Genomic DNA, 20,549 nt, shown 5'->3' on the forward strand with positions numbered 1-20,549 from the left:
TGGCCTTTCCCCAGCCCTGCTCCACTGGTTAACCTCCCTGCAGCCAGGCCCTTCTCTCTCTGAACACAGAGAGGGACTGTTGAGCTCCTGGCTCCCAGCCTCTTATATAGGGCCAGCTGAGGCCTGATTGGGGCGTGGCCCAGCGGCAGCTGCTTCCCCAATCAGCCTAGTAGCTGCTTTTCCTGCCACAGCCCTCTCCCAGGGCTGTTTTAAGCCCTTCAGGGCAGAAGCGGGGTAATCACCCCGCTACACAGCCACATGATCAGTGTTGCATCATAGACAACTGAGGGCTGGGGAATCAAACTCACAATTTATATTGGCTACTGATCATCTCCAGGAAGGTCAGTAGCAAACAGTTAATGGAGCACATTTTGATAGGAAATTTTTTCAGTCCAAAAATTTAGACCAGTTCTAATCATGAAATCCCCATAAACATTTATAAGGCCATACTGTCTTTTACACCCCTCTGGCAATGTGAAGGAGCCTTAAAACTTTTACACCTGTTTTATACTCCTGGGGGAATTCAAAAAGACAATGGGAACAATTCACTTAGCAGGCAGGCTGCTACATTCTGCTCTGCCTGAAGGGACAGAGCCTGTCCCATGCCTACCTCCTCAGAAACACTCTGAAGCCCTGCCCCTCCACACCGAGCGCCCGAGAGTCAGTCTGTCTGTCTGTCTGTCTCTCTCTCACACATGACTGCCCCGCCCCCGCCTCCCCCGGCTGTGATTTACGTCTCTACTGAGCCAAGCTGCCTGTGTTGCCGAGAGGGGCGCATGATGGCTCTTGCAGCTTCCCTTCGCTTTCCTGTCAGAAGTCATTTTTCTGTGGGGAAGCAAAGAAATCTGGTGGGGGCCATGAATTCTGCACACGCACAGTGATGCAGAATTCCCCCAGGAGTAAAAATTAGTTAACTTGCCTGTGGACTTCATGAAGTTCCATGCTACTTCAGGAGAGAAGTTGCATACACTGGATATTTCCAGAGGCTTATGTTACTTCATAAACAGAACCAAGCTGTTCAGACTGTCTCCTGGGTTATTTCTGGCTATAGTTGGGCAGTCCATAAGGTCAGGCCATCACATAGAATATCTAAGTGGATGACACAATGTATCTTATTGTATCTTACAATTGGCTGGTGCACCTCTCTCACTGAACATGAAGGCGTACTCCATCAGAGCTCAAGTGACATGCTCCCCGTTTCAGAAATTTGCCAATTTCTGAACTTGGTAAGGCAATGATATGGAGTAATTCTCTCCCCCCTTGCCCCCCCCCAATTCTTGTCAAGCATTCTACACTGTACCTAGCTGACAAGGTAGATGCCAACTTTAGGAGAGCAGTACTACAATCTCTGTTTGATAGAGGCAGCTGATACTTCTCATCCGACCATCCCAAAGGTGTGCTGCCGGCCAGTCACCTACATTGGGATCCACACTGCCACATACTCAAAGAATAAAGAACTGTTACTTATCCTACAGTAACTGCTTCTTTGAGATGTCAGTGTGAAATATTCAACCCACCCTCTATCCCAGGGATGGGCAAACTTTTTGGCCTGAGGGCCACATCTGGGTATGGAAATTATATGGTGGGCCATGAATGCTCATGAAATTGGGGGTTGGGGTGAGGGAAGGGGGTGAGGGCTGTGGCTGGGGGTGGGGTCTTGGGTGAGGCAAGAAATGAAGAGTTCAGGGTGTGGGAGAGGGCTCCAGGCTGGGGCAGGGGGTTGGGATGTGGGAGGCGGTGAGGGCTCCAGCTGGGGGTGCAAACTCTGGGGTGGGGCTTGGGATTGAGGGGTTTTGGGTATCAACAGGTGCTCCAGGCTGGGACCCAGGGGTTCAGAGGGCGGCAGGGGGAATCAAGGCTGGGGGCAGTTCAGACATGGGACGAGGTCAGGGGTGCAGGCCCCACGTGGTGCAGGCCCCACGTGGTGCTTACCTCAAGCAGCTCCCAGAAGCAGTGGCATGTCCCACCTCCGACTTCTACGTGGAGGTGCCGGCCAGACAGCTCTGGCCACAGCTCCTGGACAGTGGAAGCTGCAGAGCTGGTGCTTGGGGCAGGGGCAGTGTGCAGAGCCCCCTGGCTGCCCCTATGTGTAGGAGCCAGAGCAGGGACATATAGCTGGTTCCAGGAGCCATGTGGAGCCACAGCACGTGTGGAGCAGGGCAAGCCCCTGACCTCACTCCCTGACAGGAGCTTGAGGGTCAGATTAAAAAGTCTGATGGGCTGGAAGTGGCCTGTGGGCTGTAGTTTGCCCACCCCTGCTTTATCCCTGCTTTTGGTGACCTCAGCTAAAATGCACTTTGAATTGCACAGGAACTGAGGAAGTGTGGTGGCCATTCCACCCTTTATGCCTTCTCATAGAAACATGAGGAGCCACAGGGCACATGCTCAATCCTGACAGAACTGCTATTCAAAAGATGGTGATCTCGTGCACAGGAGATACATGTGCACCTACAATGGGCTCTACACTGACTACATCAAAGAACCTTAATTATTCTAATATAAATAATTGGTGTTTTCCCCAACTGTAAATTAAGAATAATGTGTACCTTGCAGGTTTTGTGATTGATCAACAAGGAAATTGATAGGATGCTCATGTTAGAATTTTTTTGAAGTGGGAAGTCAGTCTGTTTCCATTCCAAGTAAAGCTTCTTCACAAAGTCCCAAACCATCAGTGGTCTGAAGGATGGGCTGAGCAGTTAAATTAAAGGCTCTGATGTTACTCCCATAGAATGAATAGCAAGTCAGTCTGTGGGTTTGATGGTTGAGGCTACAAAGGTTTATCATCAATTCTTAAAACAGAGATTGGGGGTAAAAATGCACTTATCTCTGGGTACTCACTGTTGGGCCAAGATGATTTGCCTACTACATAAGGGCAGGGATGGGGGAAGGAAGAACAGACAGACAAGTTATTAAAATACAAGTATTACATCAGCAGACTCACCCATTGCATTCAGTCCCATTTCTCCACAGCTACTGGTATATCAGCTTGCCCAAAGTTTTTACTCACTGAACAGTCCGTAGTTTCTTTAAATAGGCAAGCTCCAGCCAAAGTCTCAAGTCCAATATCATTTTTCCCCAGTGCTGTATCTTCTCAGGCTGAGTTAGAAGATTTATAGGACCCCAGGCTCCTCCTACTCTCCGCATACTTTGCTAATAAGATATTAGTAGCCATGCACCTCCCCCACTGTGTGGGTAGATGAAACCCTTTGAACCATGACCGAGATCTAATCCCGAGGTCGAAACAGACTTTCTAAAACCTGCTTTCTGATAAGCCAAGCTTTGCAAAGAGTTTGGTTCCCCTGTGACAGTTGACTCCATCACACTGTTAAATTGCTTTATGTGGCCAGATTGGTTAGGGATTTGACCTACCTATGTTATGTACTACTTTTTTAATTTTATGTGATTGTCATTGAGAAATGATGAGTTCTGTTTTATGTACTTTTTTGAAGAATATTTGTAGAAGCTGCTTGTGTAAGTAGTGTTGAGTTGTTTTCTTTAGCTCATCAAAAGATTATACTCTTCACTCTTCCTTTTTAGGTATCTGTTTGCATTACAAATCAAGAGAGACTTGGCAGAGGAACGACTAACCTGCAGTGACAACACAGCAGCTCTGATCATCTCTCATCTTTTGCAGTGTTAGTATGTTGGCTATCCTAGCATAAACTGATGTTGCCACTGTTAAACTGAACTAGATCATGTATCAGCGCATGCAAAGCATTATCTGCATGTCAATAATAATAATAAAAAAAAAACCCAAACAAACAAAAAAAAAACCTAAAACAAGTATTTTCTATTTCACAAGTGTAATGTTGATTTAAAAAAAACTTAACTGGTTAATCTTTAACCTTTTGCATACTGGATGATCACCATGTATTTAACACAATGAGGATTGGCCAATTTTCATGGGGTTGGGAAGGAGGCCACTTTGGAGTGTTGTGCTTAAAAGCAATACAGTTTTGGCTGCTGGAAGGTGGGACTGAGTCAAGAATCTTATCTGTTGTAACTCTCACCTGGCTCTCTTCCCACTGCCAGTAATCTTGCTCATTTTCTGGTCTTCCCTTCTTATCTGCCTTAATTCTTCCCAGTATCAGTTTCCAAATCAACTTCAGGCTACAAGGCAGTGTACATATGGAGGGCAGGCAGGAAGTGGAGGGAATTAGAGCAGGAGTCTGGCAACACAAGAAAACAAGCCTGATAGTGAGAATATCGTCCTTCTGGGGAAGGACTTGTTGCTAGGAAGAGTTAGAGAGAAGGGAGAATTGGAAAGGCAGGTGGTGGGCTCCTGTTTGGGAGCGAGGTGGAGGCTCAATGGACTTGGTTTCTGTTTAGGGACCCTCAAGATGCTTGCCCTGAGGGCCCTAAGGCCAGATTTTCAAAGGCATTTAGGTGCCAAAATAGCATTGAAAATCTGGCCCTAGGGATTAAAGGAGACAAGCAATGAAATTTATTTACAAATCTTAAATATAAGACAAAGCGGATACATTCTTCCTTTCTCCCTGCCCACCCAAACCAAAAATGTTTTAAGAAACACCTCTTCAGACACAATAATGGAATATGACTCCACTTATTGGAAGGCAAATCTATCTTGCATAATGTCCAGTGATTTGTGCTATGAAAACTTGCCAAGGATTTTCTAGCACTATCTTGTGTTTTTGAAAGAACTTCAAATCAACATGGAACAGCTGAGTAAGTATCAACATCTGTGGCCACATTTCAGGAGTGAATCTTAGGATGCTAGAAAAGCAAAAGTGACAAAGGAATATAAATATTTTGTGATTAATATATTTACAAGATGATCATGTTTAAAACTTCTTGGCTTTATAGGTCAGCCTAATTTTAAACAAGGTACTTTCATGGTATTTTTCATAACTATTTAAAAAAAAATTCTGAGATGTTTATAGCAGTCCTTTTTGAAGCTTAAGCTGAAATATGTTTATCATGATTCTACAAAACTACTCTGAGCTTGTCTACACAGATATTGCATTGGTTTAACTTAAATCTGTTAAAAACTAATTTTAATTAAAAGGTGCAAAGCCCTATGTGGACATTCATCAGTTTAAACCTGGTTTAAATCTATTTAGTTTGCACCTATAAATTACAGGCGCAAGCTAAACATGAAGTTGCATTTAAACTGCTCTGCAGCTTTGTGTGTAGACCACACTTAAGTCCCAACAATGGCTGCCTAGTTCACAGTATTGGAAGGAATTAGTCTGATATGACTTTTTAGAGATAAAGGTAACTCATTGATTGATAGTTTGGTCCTGTCTCTTATGGAAAAAACCCCACGTGAAAACTTGTAGATGTGGGAATGCCAATAAATATCATCATAAAAACAAATAAGTTAAAGTACTATCTAAACGGTATTTTATAGAAAAGTTAGAATTGAGGATTATTAACTTTATTTTCTTTACTCAAGTATTGTTTCTTTAAATTCTGACATGTTCTATTACTTTTTATCATAGCGGAGATTGGGGATTTTGATGAATCTGGGGATCGTGATCACCTAAAAACAAATCAATACTTGCCAAACCAGGAAAGAGTACAAGGAAAGATACTGGATTTTCACAGGAAGCACTTGTAAGTGCAGATTATTGGCGGGCTGTTTGGAAATGTTATAGTATTACAGCATATTGATGAAACAGTGCAGGGAAATTAGAAAGATGATAATTGTTTGATGGAATTCAAATATCATGGTGATGGGGGCAGTAAAAGAATCTAGATGCAGGAGCACTGAGTTAGGCGTCATCTACAGCTAACTTCCTCCCCCCCAGTTTTTAACCCCCCAAAATACTTAGTTATGTGTTTAAAAAGTTCTAGCACAGTTTGATCTAATTGGAGTGTAAATAGTGCCAAACTGACACAGAACACCTTTTCCCCAGGAGACTGAAGTACAGGCCATTTACAATTTTACACGTGCTTGCTTCTTCATATAGATGGCATAAGCTAAATGCTGTTGGTAGGTGGAAGCAAAACCACAATAATGGCATCAGTTTATACTCTAAACCAGGGTCTCAAACACACGGCTGTATGGACTCTTCTGTGCAGCCTGCCAAGCTCCCCGCGCCCCCCCACCGCTCTGCCTACCTTCAGTCCAGGGGTGGGCAAACTACAGCCCATGGGCCGAATCCAGCCTGCGGGATTGTCCCCTGTGGCGCCGCGAGCCCCACGCCACTCCCTTAAGCGGCTGGCAGTGCGTCCTTTAGGGGAGGGAGGAGAGAGGCAGAAGGCTCCTGCGTTGCCTCGCTTCATTGTACTCCCCCTGCAGCTCCCATTGGCTGGGAACAGGAAACTGCGGCCAATGGGAGCTTCATGGGAGGTACCTGGAGGAGCTGCAGCAGAACCCTGTGCCCATCCCTGCTCGGTTCCAGCTGCTTCCTGGAGCAGAGTGGCGTGGGGCCAGGAGCCTGCCCTGGCCCCGATGCGTGCCGCTGCCACCACGGAACTGCTCTAGGTAAGCGGTGCCGGGCTAGAACTCATACCCCGCACCCTTCCTGCACCCCAACTCCCTGCCCTGAGCCCCTTGCTGCATCCCGCACCCCTCCTGCATCCCAACTCCCTGCCCTGAGCCCTCTGCCACACCCCGCACTCCTCCTGCACTCCCTGCCCTGAGCCACCTGCTGCACCCTGCACCCCAATCCCCTGCCGCACCCCTCCTCCCTCTTGCACCCCACACACCAACTCCCTGCCCTGAGCCCCCTGCCACACCCTGAACCCCTTCTGCACCCCCTAGTGACAGGAAAGGGGCAGCGTTGGGGTGGGGACTTTGGGGAAGGGGGTGGGAAGGGGTGGGCAGGGATGGGGCCTCATGGAAGGGGAAGAGTGGGGGCGGGGGCGGTGAGGGTGTCAGTGATGCGGCCCTTGGGCCAGTTCACTAGACCTCATGTGGCCCTTGTAGTCATTTGAGTTTGAGACCCCTGCTCTAAACCTTGCCAAATACAGTAGACTGCAGCAACCTCATTAGTGGTCACTCATACAGGGTGCATTTTTTCTTTTAACTGCCATTCATTTTTGTTAGACAAAGGAAGTATCATTAGAGCTAATAATGTTTTTAACTTTGTGGGAGGTACGGAGAAATAAGGAGGATGAAAACATGCTGTTCACCTGCACTAACTTTACAATACAGTTTTAATACTGTATGCATTATCATGATGGCCTTCTTTGCTAAAGACCTTATGGTCTGAGTAGTAGTGGTTTAAAACTAATTCCTTTTCTATTTTAATTTCTTTAAGTATTTTATAGTTTGTGTAAGACTGTCCCAGAATTTTCAGTTGCAGAATATAATTTCTACTTGCCACTGGTTACATAGGGCCTTGTTTATAATTAATTAATTATAAATAAATTCCATAGTATGGGTATTTTATACTCTGTGAAGTATAAAGAGAATAGAAAAGTTGAAAATCTGTGGGACAGAAGTGACCATAAAATAGTACTGTAGAACCTCAGAGTTACAAAAACCTCGGGAATGGAGGTTGTTCATAACTCTGAAATGTTTGCAACTCTGAACAACCACTCAGGGGTTCCATCCGCCGGCTCCTGCCAGCCGGGATCCCAGCTGCCAGACCTGCTCAGCCCGCTGGTGGTCTGGGATCCCGGCCCTGCCCACATACAGTGGGTACCTACCTTCTCCCTGGTTCTGGCCCATTCTCTTCCTCTCTCTGCACTGAGCTGAGGGTGGGAGTGCACTGAGCACAGGGCTAGGGGTGAAGGGTCTGGCCAGGAGCTAGAATGAAAATCTGGCTCAGGGTTGGGGCAGGAGGTTTGGGTGTGGGGCACTTACCTGGGCAGCTCCCATTTGGTGCGAGGGGTGCAGGTGGGAATGGGGGTGTGCAGGAGTTCCCGTTTGGTGCTCAGAGTGGGGGTGGGGATATGGGGGCGTGCAAGAGTCAAGATGTGGGGGGTTGGTGGGGTGGGGGGCTGGGTATGTGGGGGGCTGCAAGAGTCAGGGCAGAGGGCTGGGGGCATGTGAGGAGGGTGCAGGTGTCAGGGCGGGGGAGCTGGGTATGTGTGGGGATGCCAGATTCAGGACTGGGATCGTGGGGGTGTGTGTGAAGGAGTCAAGCAGAGGGCTGGGTGTGTATGCGGGGGGTGCAGGGCTCAGGGCACGGGCCTGGGGGGGGGGGCGGCTCAGGGCAGAGGGCTGGGGTGTGTGTGTGTGTGTGGGGTCATGGCAGAGGGCTAGGAGGTGTGTGTGTGGGGGGGGGGGTCAAGACTGGGGGCTGGAGGGGATATGCCCCTATTCCACCCACCCAAGGCCCTGCCTCCACTTCTTCTCTGCTTCTCTGCCTCCACCGGGAGCAGTGAGCACGCTGACTCTCCTCCTTCCCGACCCCCTCCCTTGCAAGGGTCATCAGCTGATCGGCTGGGAGGGAGGGAGGGACAGAGAGGCAGAGGAGGGGCAGGAACCCAGGGAAGAGGCAGGGGAGCCAGCAGGACCAACCTTCTGCCCCCTGCCCCCACGGGGGGGAAGTTGGGGGAGTGGAGGGCGGAGAAGAGCAGGCTGGCCAGGATTTTTAATGGCATGCTGCTGCCTGCTGGGACTCTGACAGGCAGCAGCGTGCCATTAAAAATCAGTCTTTGGCACGTGTGCCATAGGTTGCTGACCTCTGGCTTATATTGTGCTGCTTAAAATGAGTGATTCATTTTTTGTGTGTAAAATATGGCTTCTACATTTAAACTGTCAGATCTGTTTACTCGGTGCCAAAATAGTCTATTAATGGTACAGCTCAGTAGATATGTACCTCTGCAAGATTCAAAGTTGACCACTTTATATTCTGGTATACCTAAAAGACTTCTCTTGTACTAGGCATTATACAAACAACACAAGGCCAGTTCCTGCCTCAAAGAGTGCACAATTTAGGATTTAAACAATACACAATAAGTGAATATAACAATTTTGTGGCTGGAGGGTGGGAAGAGAACAAGGTGACAGCAGAAGAGCCACAGTGGTCTTGGTCTTGAATGGTCATCAGGCAAATCAGTATCCTGACCCTTGTAACACAGTTATCTTGTGCTAAAGCCAGCCTCATCGAGGTTTCTTTGGAAATAGGTTGTGAATATAGATCCTCGTGCAGAATCTGAAATTCTACTTTTCTCACCAGTGCAATTTCTAAATATGCAATGCTTTTGCCTCTTCAAGCCATAAAATAAATTAATTGTAGGTTTAAAAAACTATATAAAGCAAAGGACACGTATCTGTATCTGGGTTTGAGTTTGATCTTCCCCATTACTGTATGGATGTTGTGATAATAAATATTGTCTACATATGGATCCAGCTGTAAGGAAACCTTGCATTGAGACCTTCTGTACTGAAGGCAGTTCTTGTTGGAAAATACCTTTAATTGGCAGGTTGTCATCCATTGACTTGGGGAAGCCTAAGTAGATTTATCTACTTAATGGATGAACAAAATTAGACCAGATTGTTTTCAGACCAGTCTGTGCAGATTAGTCTACAGCAAACATCTGAGGATAATTACTTTGAAATGGCTTCTCATTTATAAATGTGTTCTGTGCAGTATGAGCTGCTTGGCTTCATTCCTAGTTTTCCCCACTTTAGAAAGTTCCTTCTATTGTAGGTGCAGGCAGTTATTGTGCTCTTAACTTTATTAGGTAAATTTGAATAGTTAAACTCTAGCAGATTTTATACGTAATAAAATAGTACTCAAGTTACTCACCTGAGTTTGTGCCTAGAAGTTTTATTGGACATATGCCAAATTCTCCAGCCACCATGTTTTACCACATTTCCGTAATTTTATTTTTTACCACATGAAGCCCTAACATCCTCTTTCTGAGATTGTGGCATTATACCAGGAATGAGTTTGTCTCATTGTGTTGTACACACTATGCTTGAAGTTGTGTAATGTGTGAATTTATGGCCAAAATTTATATTTCCAACCTTTTACCACTTATCCCACAGAGATGCAACTTAGGCCTTATCTGCTCACAAAAGTTATGCTGTTGTAATTATACTTTGTATGTAAAATTTATTTGGCTACATCATACCCAAATTTGATGAAAAACACAATATAGACTAAATCTTTAAAAATATTGAACTCCTTTTGAACCCCTGAAATTTTTGTAATTGGGGGAAAAAATCTTTTCAGGCTTTGCCATTGTGAAGATGGATATTTTTTCAAAGTTAATACAGAATAAAGCAGGTTTCAGAGTGGTAGTCGTGTTAGTCTGTATCAGCAAAAACAACAACGAGTACTAGTGGCACCTTCAGGGCTGCCCAGAGGGGGGGGCAAGTGGGGCAATTTGCCCCAGGCCCTGCAGGGGCCCCCACGAGAATATAGTATTCTATAATATTGCAACTTTTTTTTTATGGAAGGGGCCCCTAAAATTGCTTTGCCCCAGGCCTCCTGAATCCTCTGGGCGGCCCTGGGTACTTTAGAGACTAACAAATTTATTATGCTAATTTCCCCCTACTGTTACTCATACCTTCTTGTCAACTGTTTGAAATGGGCCATCTGGATTACCACTACAAAAGTGATTTTTTTCAACCTGTTGATAATAGCCCTCTTTAACTGAATTGTCTCTACCACCCCCCCCCCCCACTTGGTAAGGCAACTCCCATCTTTTCATCTACTGTTATATATATCTTCCTACTGTATTTTCCACTCCATGCATCTGATGAAGTGGGTTATAGCCCACAAAAGCTTGTGCCCAAATAAATTTGTTAGTCTCTAAGGTGCCACAAGTACTCGTTCTTACAGAATAAAGCTGTAGAAACTATACTGAATGTTTTAACCACTTGTACTCACCCAGAACGTGTGTGGTACAATGATTTTCCAGTATGTAACCACTTGTAAGAGTGAGAGAATCATGATTCCTGCAGTACTTTTTCATATTTAAAAGGATTGCATTCTGAATGGGTTCTGTGGTTGTAGTGGTATTAATTTTAAAGATGGTCTATACATACAGTTAAGAGGTCCCTATTTCCATAAATTCGACTTTAATTATTATTAATTTATCTGAACATGTTCAACAGAAAAACATTACTTTATAGAAATAGAACAAAGATGTCTGGTCTTAATGGTAACTCTATAAACTGTTAGGAGAAGGCATCTTTAAAAAAAAGGCTAGAAGAAGGAAAGGTTATTGCAGGAAATATTGTTCATTTATTTAATGCTCATGTTACACTTGGCACAGGATAGTATACAAAAATAGACAGATCATACCCTAAATAGCATATAGTCTATTCTAAACTAATTGAATATCTATTGCGGGGGAGAGCTGTTCCCTGGGTACATTTTTTTTTCTGAAAGCATGTTTTAACATGGCATACATAAATACAGCCTGTGTTGAGGCTAGTCAGTTCTAAGCAAACATTGCTGAGTTCCTTTATTTTTCCCAGCCCCCTACCCTTCCTCCATCATCCAGTTTCCTTCCATTAAACTGTATGATAATTCCATTTGTTGCCTTTTTTGTATGCAGTGCAGTAATGTAGATGGCAAAAATAGCACTTGATCAGAAATAGTGCTATAGTAATCATTGTGGGATCTTTTTAGTATAGTGTTACGTTGCGGAACCTCTAAATTTTGAGGTTGCCTTTGTCAGTCAGTTACACCAAACTCCTATTATAATCAGACCCTTGTGTATTCTGCAGCACTGTGGGACTAAAGTGTGTGGTAAGAACTCCTAAATTCTATGTTAATGTTCTTTTTATTCTGGCTTTGTGAAATATCCTTAATTCTCAAATTCACAAGCTATGACTTACAGTTGAAAACACTAATTTGATGGAAATTTGGCGGTCATTATTTTCAGTAAAGGTTACTCTTGAAGATCTTCATTTTTCACTGTTTTCTGGGCAGTCCACATCTATGGGTCTCAGCAGTTAAAATGTTGTCCAGGTGGCCTTGCTCAATAGCTCCTTACCTCAATATGTATCACGGAAATGGGGAGCTTGAAGCCAACTTCAGTATCTCATCTTCTCTGTTCCTGTGGTATTGTCTGTCTATCGTGGTGTTCATCCTGGCAAACTCAGCTGGACAGTCTACACTTCAGGTTCCACCCACTCCCTGGCAGCAAGCTAGACTTGACTTGTTTTCCTGATGCCCTGCTGCTGTGCTCTATGGAAGTGTATGCTGAAATCCAATTGACTCCCCCGGTGGGGAAAGATGGAAAACGAGAAGGTGCAAGCATGTTTTGGCAGTGCAGGAAGATGGGGGGGCAATTCCATGGCAAAAAATGTGCTGAATTCTGTGACACTGGCATCATGAAGTCTGATGGCAAGTCACACCTCTCTGAACAATTATTTCAGGCTCTTTGTAAACTCAAAGTTTGCAAACTCCATTGGTTTTCACCATTATCTAAGCAACTGTAAAGGGTATAAATGTGATATTTTTAAAAGAGACCTAGGGTTTTTGGATTACAGTTCTGTGGCAGTGCGTAAATTCTATGACTATAGAATCATGGAATGCATAGAGCCTGATTATATTAGGTTTTCCTAGATTTTTTTTTTATTAAATGAAGTGCATATGCTTCAAATGTACAGTATACTTAATTTCATACAATGCTATCTGTATAATTCTGATCCGATTTTATAATCCCATTTTAGATTGTCCTGTATTGTTGCAACTTTTGCTATGTTTCTGTCATGCTGTTATGCAATATTCTCAATTTCCCCCTTGTTTTCTGAGTATATCAATGTATTCCTAAGCAAGAAATCAAACTGAACAGGATTCCTGTTTGGACAGTGATCTGTTGACCTCCTAGGTTTTGAATCAGATAACCTTCATACCAGTTTTCATTTGCTTCTCTGTATCGGTTTCCCCCAGATACATTTTGTTAGTCAAATTACAAAGGTAGCAGTAATACTTTCATGGAGTGAAATTGTCGGTGTAAATTAGGCAGAAAATTATTGCTTAGTTCTGGACATATAGATTAATTACTTTGGACCCTTTGGAAGTATTATAAAATCATGTTGTTTTTAATATTCTCTATTTTTATGCTTCTGTTCCTTATTGGAGGGGCCAAACTCCTGCTGAGTCAGATTTCCAGGTGCTTGAAATTGCTCGGAAACTGGAGATGTATGGCGTTAGATTCCACCTTGCATCTGACCGCGAGGGGTCAAAAATTAGCCTGGCTGTTTCACACATGGGCGTACTAGTATTCCAGGTAGGTTGGGGAAATAATACCAGATACGTACATCTTCCTTTTGATTATAATTCCTTAAGTAACTCTCAGTCACTTTAATCTAAAAATCTCTTCTGACTTTTTTTAATAGCTGAGCTTATATCACAGAATCATAGGGTCAGAAAGGGACCACAAAGGTCATCCTGTCTAACCCTCTGCCAAGATGCAGGATTTGTTACCGCTAAACCATCCAAGACAGATGGCTATCCAGCCTCCTTTTGAAAACTTCCAGTGAAGGAGCTTCTACAACCTCCCTTGGCAGTCTGTTCCATTGTTCAAGTGTTCTTACAGTTAGGAAGTTTTCCCTGAGATTTAATCTAAATATGCTATGCTGTAGTTTGAACCCATTGCCTCTTGTGCTGCCCTCTGTGGCAAGAGAGAACCAGCTTTCTCCATCTTTTATTATGGCAGCTTTTCAAGTATTTGAAGACCGCTATCATGTCCCCTCCTTAATCTCCTCTTTTTCCAAATTAAACATACCCAGTTCCCTCAGCATTTGCTCATATGGCCCTATGGGTGCTCCACTGTAGGTGTATCTTCATCCCTGTGCTCCTGATTAGAGAACTTTGGTAGCTGTGTCCGTTGGGCCTGCACATGCATTGTCTCTCCTCATGCTGCACAGAGTGTGCGGGCTAACCATTTACAAACTCAACGACTTTATTGACAAACGGGCCAAGGGACATCGGCAATACTTTAAAGCCATCATAGAAGAGGGACGATTAGTAGCAAAAACATCACTACAATCGGCCCTCGATGCCACCAGCACGGCAGGTAGGTCCATCTCCACAGCGATGGTGATGCAACAAGCATCATGGCTCCACTTATCAGGATTCCTGAAAGAGGTGCAGTCCATAGTGGAAGATCTTCCTTTTGAGGGTACGAAGCTCTTTGCCAAAAAGACCAACGCCTCCCTTCATACCCTGAAGGATTCCAGGGCTACCCTGAGGTTGCTGGGAATCTGTACACTGGGGTAAAAGAGGCGTTTTAGTCCCCATTCTCAACACAGATCATATGTGGCTCATTAGTAACCTCAGCACCGTTAAGAACCACAGAGGAAGAAAGGGAAATTCCTGAAGCACAAACTGTCTGGTCTGCAAACCTTGTCCCAACCTGCATGTAAATACTCCTTTTGACGGGCAGGTTGAGGCACCGCGAGACCACTTTCCACAACTGATGCAACCATCCATGGCCAGATCCGGGTTGGGTGGCGACTGGGCTAGCGGGATCCCAGCCCACCCAACTCCACCAGCTCCCAGCCCAGGGCCCTGTCAGTGGTGTGTGCGTTCACCACCCAGGCAGCGGGGATCCTACTGCAACACGCTGACCTTACACAGGTGGGAGATACCACTCATTCTGCCTCCCTGGGCCACTTCCTACTGTGTTTCCTGAAGCTGTAGACTGTGTATCGTTGGGGTCTCCGGGTTCCCTGGTGTGGGTAGCTCCCTGGAATTCTGACTCCTGCCGATCGGGTGTAGATAGCACGTCTCTGGTGTAGTCCCTGGGATATCTGGTTCTCGTAGTTAGGGGCTGTAGCAATTCCTGGCCTGGAGCCTCCACCAATTGTGCTTCCTCCTCAGTGACCAGCCCAGGCTGAGCTGAGCTGCTCATCTTTATAGTAGCACAGCAGTTGGAGCATGCTCAGCACGGTCTGAGGGGCGGGACTTCCTCTGCCCATAGTGTGGGATTAAACCTTTCTCTCCTAGTGCGGGGTATGCACACCCTGTCACAGCGCCATACAGGCAAAAGCTCTCCTACCTCAGCACAAGTTCCTATCCCTGGTTTCACTCCTAAACACCATTCAGTACAGTCCACAGATACTGCCCTGACTCTGTCTCCAACTCTTTGGACACATGGTAGCAGGCATTGTGGTGATACCACACACCAAATTCCACATGTGATGCCTCCAACTATGGTTTAGTTCAGTTTACAGACCAAACAGGGACAGGCTGGACAAACCTGTCACTACCCACCAGGCTCAAAACATCCTTAAACTGGTGCAACATCCTTGCAACCAGTGTGTGCAAAAGGATCCCCTTCTCGTACATGTCACCATCATTCTTTCTTACCACCAACTCACCACTCATAGGGTGGGGAGCACATTTTAAATGGCCTCATGACACAAGGCAAATGGTCACGTATGGAGATGTCTCTACACTTTGATCTCCTCAAACTGAGAGCGGTCAGGAATGCCTGCGCCCGTTTTCTTCTGCTGATCGCAGGATCACATGCAAAGATCCTAACAGACAACATAGCCTGCATGTATTATATCAGCCGTCGCCGGGGGCCAGGTCGCCCTCCCTATGCGTGGAGGCTGTGAGACTATAGAACTCGTGCATCTCTCACATCACATTATGCTGCAGCTTACCTCCCGGGCACGCAGAACTCAATGGTGGACAACCTCAGTTGCAAATTCCCACACAATCATGAGTGGGAGATGCACTTATCAGTACTCCACAACCTGTTCACACGATGGGAAACACCATCCATAGACTTGTTCGCCACTCACCAGGACAAGAAGTGTCGATGCTACTGCTCCAGGGTGGAGATGGGACAACAGTCTCTGGGCGATGCTTTTCTTCTTCCCTGGGACAAGGACCTTCTTTCCACCTTTCCTCAGTTTCCTCTTCTGCTGAAGCTCTTGTTAAAAATAAACAGGGATGGAACTCATGTCATCCTGATTGCTCCTACTTGGCTGAGGCAGACCTGGTATCCTTTCCTGACACAGCTTGCGATGTGCCCACTGATCTCTTTCCCGACCTATCTGCACCTCCTTTCACAGGCTCCTGCTTGGTTCCAGCACCTAGAAAGTTCATGCTCAAAGGAAGTAGAGGAGGTTCTATTTATACAGTAGAAAGTCCACCACACAACATACTTACTGTCAGAAATGGTCCAGGTTTCAGATTTGTTGCATTTTCCAATAAATGTCTCCAACATCATTAACTCTTCCACATATTCTAGTCTATGCTCTGACCCTTAAAAAGTCAGGATTATTCCTAAGCTCTCTTAGGGTCCATCTATCAGCTATTACAGCCTTTTATTGGTGCCGTCGCACCCAACCACTAAAAGATTCCTTAAGGGTATCATAAACCTCTTCCCTCAGCCTCAATTCCCTACCCTTAGGTGGGAGCTAAACCTGGTTCTGAAAGTGCTGACTAGGCCCCCCTTTGAACCAGTGGCCACCTGTTCGCTAACATACCTATCAGTGAAAACAGCCGCCTTAATAGCTGCAGAGATAGCAGCTCTGATGGCGTATCTCCCTTACACAGTATTCTTTCCAGACAAGGTTATACTCAGGCTACATCCAAAATTCATCCCTAGGGTAACCTCCCCGTTTCACATGAATCAATTCACTTTCCAGTCTTCTACACCAAGCCTCACCAAGACAATAGGGAGGTTATACTACATACCCTAGATGTCAGGAGAGCCATGGCCTTCTATCGTGATAAGACAAAGGCCTTCAGGAAGTCCCCTAGACTTTTCACCTCTGTGGTGGAAAGATCCAAGGGCTCAGCAATATTAGCCCAAAGACTCTCTTAAGTGAGTCTTAAATTGCATCAGACAGTGCTACCAAATTCTTAACGTGATCTCCTCCTCCCCACCCCCCAATTTGTATACATTCCACAAGATTGATCTTCTCATCTGTCACCTTCTTCAAGGATGTCCCATCACAGAGATCTGCGGAGTTGGGACATGGGCTTCAGTCCACACTTTTTCACAACACTATGCGATCACTGGGGACTCCACCTCCGATGCCATCTTCTCCTTCACAGTACTATCATCTGTAACTAACCCAACTTTGAAGTCCCAGCCCTCCAAAAGGGGTACTGCTTGGGAGTCACCTAAAGTGGAGCACCCATAGGAATGCTACTCGAAGAAGAAGTTGCTCACCTTGTTCAGTAACAATGGTTCTTCAAGATGTGTCCCTCTATAGGTGCTCCACAACCTGCTCTCCTCCCTTCTAGTTCGGAGTTCTCATTTATGAGTCTGGTAGAGAAGGCACTGAGGATGATTAGCCTGTATGCGCTGGCTAGCCTCATGGTACAGCACGAGGAGAGACAGTACATGTGTGGGCCCAATGGGCACTGCTACTTAAGTTCTCCGATCATCAGCGCAAGGACGTAGACACACCTATGGTGGAGCACTCATATGGGGACGCATCTCGAAGAACCATTTTTACTGCACAAGATGAGTAACTTCTGCAGATATTGATGGCAACTGGGAAACTCAACCCAGGTGAGCAGTTAAATTGGATTTTGTAGCGCTACCCTTGGGTAGAATGAACAACGGAAAGTCTACAAAAAACCAAAAATACCTATTTAAAACTTGTATATATCACAAGTTATTGTCCTTTAATATCTGCTTGAAGACCCTATGTTTTCTATTAATCTATGAATGATATTGCAAAGCAGATAAAGCCTGATCAAAGGAATAAATTGAAAATAGATTTGAGTACAATGAATTGTGGGGGCAAGGAGGGATATTTGTTGCTGTTCCAAATACAACTTGACAGTATAAACATTTCTTGCTAGCCATAAATAATTTTGTTTTTCATTTAGGGTACCACAAAAATCAACACCTTCAACTGGTCTAAGGTCCGTAAATTAAGCTTCAAGAGAAAAAGGTTTCTTATCAAGCTACACCCAGAAGTCCATGTAAGTCTAGCCATACCTATAGCTATGGCACTGTTTGAAACAAGTCTTCTAACTGTTAGTAGAAATGCTTAAGGCTATAATTTTGTAAAGCAAGTGGATTTTTTTAAAATGCCCTAAAGGATACTTTTTGGCTTCATCGTACCTTTACTACAATAACTGAATCCCCCACTTCCTCAATGTCTCTACTTTGCTCTTCTAAGGCTTTCCACTTCCTATACCTGTCTTGGCTCTCATTAGACATAAGCACGTGTATTTTAAAATATCAAATAGTATCGAGAGTTCTGAGTAAATTGTTCAGTATGTAATTCCTGTGTATTTTCTTTTTAATAGGAATGTTGCTTATAGTACTGGTGCTTCATATGTAAATTTGCCTATAGCTAAAACTAGTATTTTGGGTCCATGGTGGGGAGAGAAACAAAAGTTCAAAAAAGAGGTCTGTTTGGATTGGGTGACAAGGATGAGAGGCTATTAGGCAGGCCTACCACCAACTGAAGTGCTGGACAATCCTGTTTACAGTGATATGTGTTGTCAAATATGCAAGACTGAAGAAGTCATGGCCAGCCATAAGGGGTTGGAATTTCTGAGCAGACACTCTATACACCATGAGCCTAGAACTTTGGAGCTCAATTATGGGGCAAATTGCCACTTGGGAGCTAATGCTGCTTGTTTCAGCTTGCTGCTAGTTTCTTTCTGTGGCTTTAGTGTACCTCTGGGTGTTATGTAGTATGCAGTTATGGCAGTTGTGTGAGTCATGCTGCCCATTGCTGGAGTTAAGGGTATGAGGGGTTCATAAAAGAGCAGGCACTCCTGCAGCAGATGTTTGGAGATCTGTAGGGTTTGGGGCCAAAATTTGCTTCAGATTCCTGGGCTCCACATGGTTGCCAGATTAGACTCTGCACCTGCACCCCATTGCTAATCACATATGCAAGGGGAGAATGTGGCATGTTTATCCCAATTTTCAATCCACTTAATTTTTGCAGTAAACTTTTTCCTTCTGTAGGTTTTTCATGGAAGGGAATGAACAGATATATCCAAAACTGGAGACCTGGTAGTAATGGGAGACTTTAACTACTCAGACATCTGTTCAAAAAGTAGTATGGCAAAATACATTTCCAACAAGTTCTTGGAATGTACTAGGGACAACTTTGTGTTTTTAGAAAGTGGAGGAAGTAACCAGGGAAATAGTCATTTGAGACTCGATTCTGACCAAGATGAAGGAATTAGTAGTGAATCTGAAAGTGGAAGACCGTATGGGTGAAAATTATCATGAAGTAATAGATATAATGATCCTAAGAAAAGGTAGGCGTGAGAGCAGCAGAATAAGGACAGTGGACTTCAAAAAAGCAGACTTTAACAAACTCAGAGAACTGGGAAGAAAATCTAAGGGATAAAGGAGTCCAGGATAGCTGGCAGTTTCTCAAGGAGACCATATTTAACGCACAACTGCAAACTATCTTGATGCAAAGGAAAGATAGGAGGACTACTAAGAGGCCAATATGGCTCTATCAGGAGCTCTTTAATGACCTGAAAGTCAAAAAGGACTCCTATGGAAAGTGGAAACATGGACGAATTGCTAAGGAGGAGTACCAAAGGATAACATGAACATGTAGGGATAAAATCAGAAAGGCTAAGGCACAAAATGAGTTATACTTAGTAAGGAACATTAAAGAACCTCTTCTTATTGCCTTTTAACACATTAGAAGCAAGAGAAAGACTAAGGGAAGTGTAGGCCCTCTACTTAGTGGGGAAGGAGAGCTAATAACATGACATCAATAAGGCTGAGTTGTTTAATACCTCTCTTGCTTCAGTCTTCAGTAAAAAGTTTAATGGTGACCAGATACTCAAAACAATATTAATGACAAGGGGGAAGGAGTGGAAGCCAAAATAGGGAAAGGTTAAACAATATTCAGATAAGTTAGATATATGTAGCAGGGCCCAATGAAATTCATCCTAGGGTACCTAAAGAACTAGCTAAAGCAATTTTGAACTGTTAGCAGTTACCTTTTGAGAACTGAGGCTGTGGTCCCAGAGGGCTGGAAAAGGGCTAACGTCTCTATCTTAAAAAAGGGGAACAAAGACAACTTGGGAAATTATAGACCAGTTAGCCTAACTTCAATACATAGAAAGATACTGGAACAAATTATTAAACAATCAATTTGTAAGCATGTAGAGGATAATAGTTATAAGGAATAGCCAGCATGGATTTGTCAAGAACAAATCATGCCAAATCAACTTAATTTTCTTCTTTTGGGTTACTGGCGTAGGCACCACAAGAGGGAGGGAGCAGTAATGTGGTATTATCTTGATTTTAGTAAGAGTTTAGACATAGTCCCACATGAACAAACGAAGGAAATATGGTCTAAATGAAATTACTGTAAGGTGGGTGCACAACTGTTGAAAGACTGTACTCAAAAAGTAGTTGTCAATGGTCGGCTGTAAAACTAAGAGGATGTATTTGGTGGTCAGTCCTGGGTCTAGTACTATTCAGTATTTTTACTGATGACTTGGATAAGGGAGTGGACAGTATACTTACAAAATTTGTGGATGACACCCTGCTGGGAGAGGATGCAAACACTTTGGGGGACAGGATTAGAATTCAAACTGACCTTGACAAATTGGAGACTTGGTCAGAGTTCAACAAGATGAAATTCAGTAAGGATAAGTCAAAGTACTGTAGCCATGGCATCCAGCAAGTACTTCACTTAAAAAGAAAAAATCAAATGCACAACTACAAAATGGGGACTAACTGGCTAGATGGTGGTA

The 20,549-nt window shown here is 44.4% G+C and overlaps 1 protein-coding gene across 7 annotated transcripts in view; it reads left to right on the forward strand.

Moving 5' to 3' along the window:
• The window catches only part of FARP2 (FERM, ARH/RhoGEF and pleckstrin domain protein 2), a 191,931-nt gene that overhangs the window by 82,198 nt on the left and 89,184 nt on the right, over positions 1-20,549 (forward strand). For all 7 annotated transcript variants that reach the window (XM_045029426.1, XM_045029425.1, XM_045029428.1 and 4 more), the window contains exons 6-9: positions 3,538-3,635; positions 5,463-5,577; positions 12,969-13,116; positions 17,691-17,786. In XM_045029426.1, coding sequence (XP_044885361.1) covers positions 3,538-3,635; positions 5,463-5,577; positions 12,969-13,116; positions 17,691-17,786 — 457 coding nt within the window. The remainder of the gene's footprint in view (positions 1-3,537; positions 3,636-5,462; positions 5,578-12,968; positions 13,117-17,690; positions 17,787-20,549) is intronic.

This window comes from Mauremys mutica, chromosome 9, assembly GCF_020497125.1.
Source record: "Mauremys mutica isolate MM-2020 ecotype Southern chromosome 9, ASM2049712v1, whole genome shotgun sequence".
NCBI classification, from domain to species: domain Eukaryota; kingdom Metazoa; phylum Chordata; order Testudines; family Geoemydidae; genus Mauremys; species Mauremys mutica.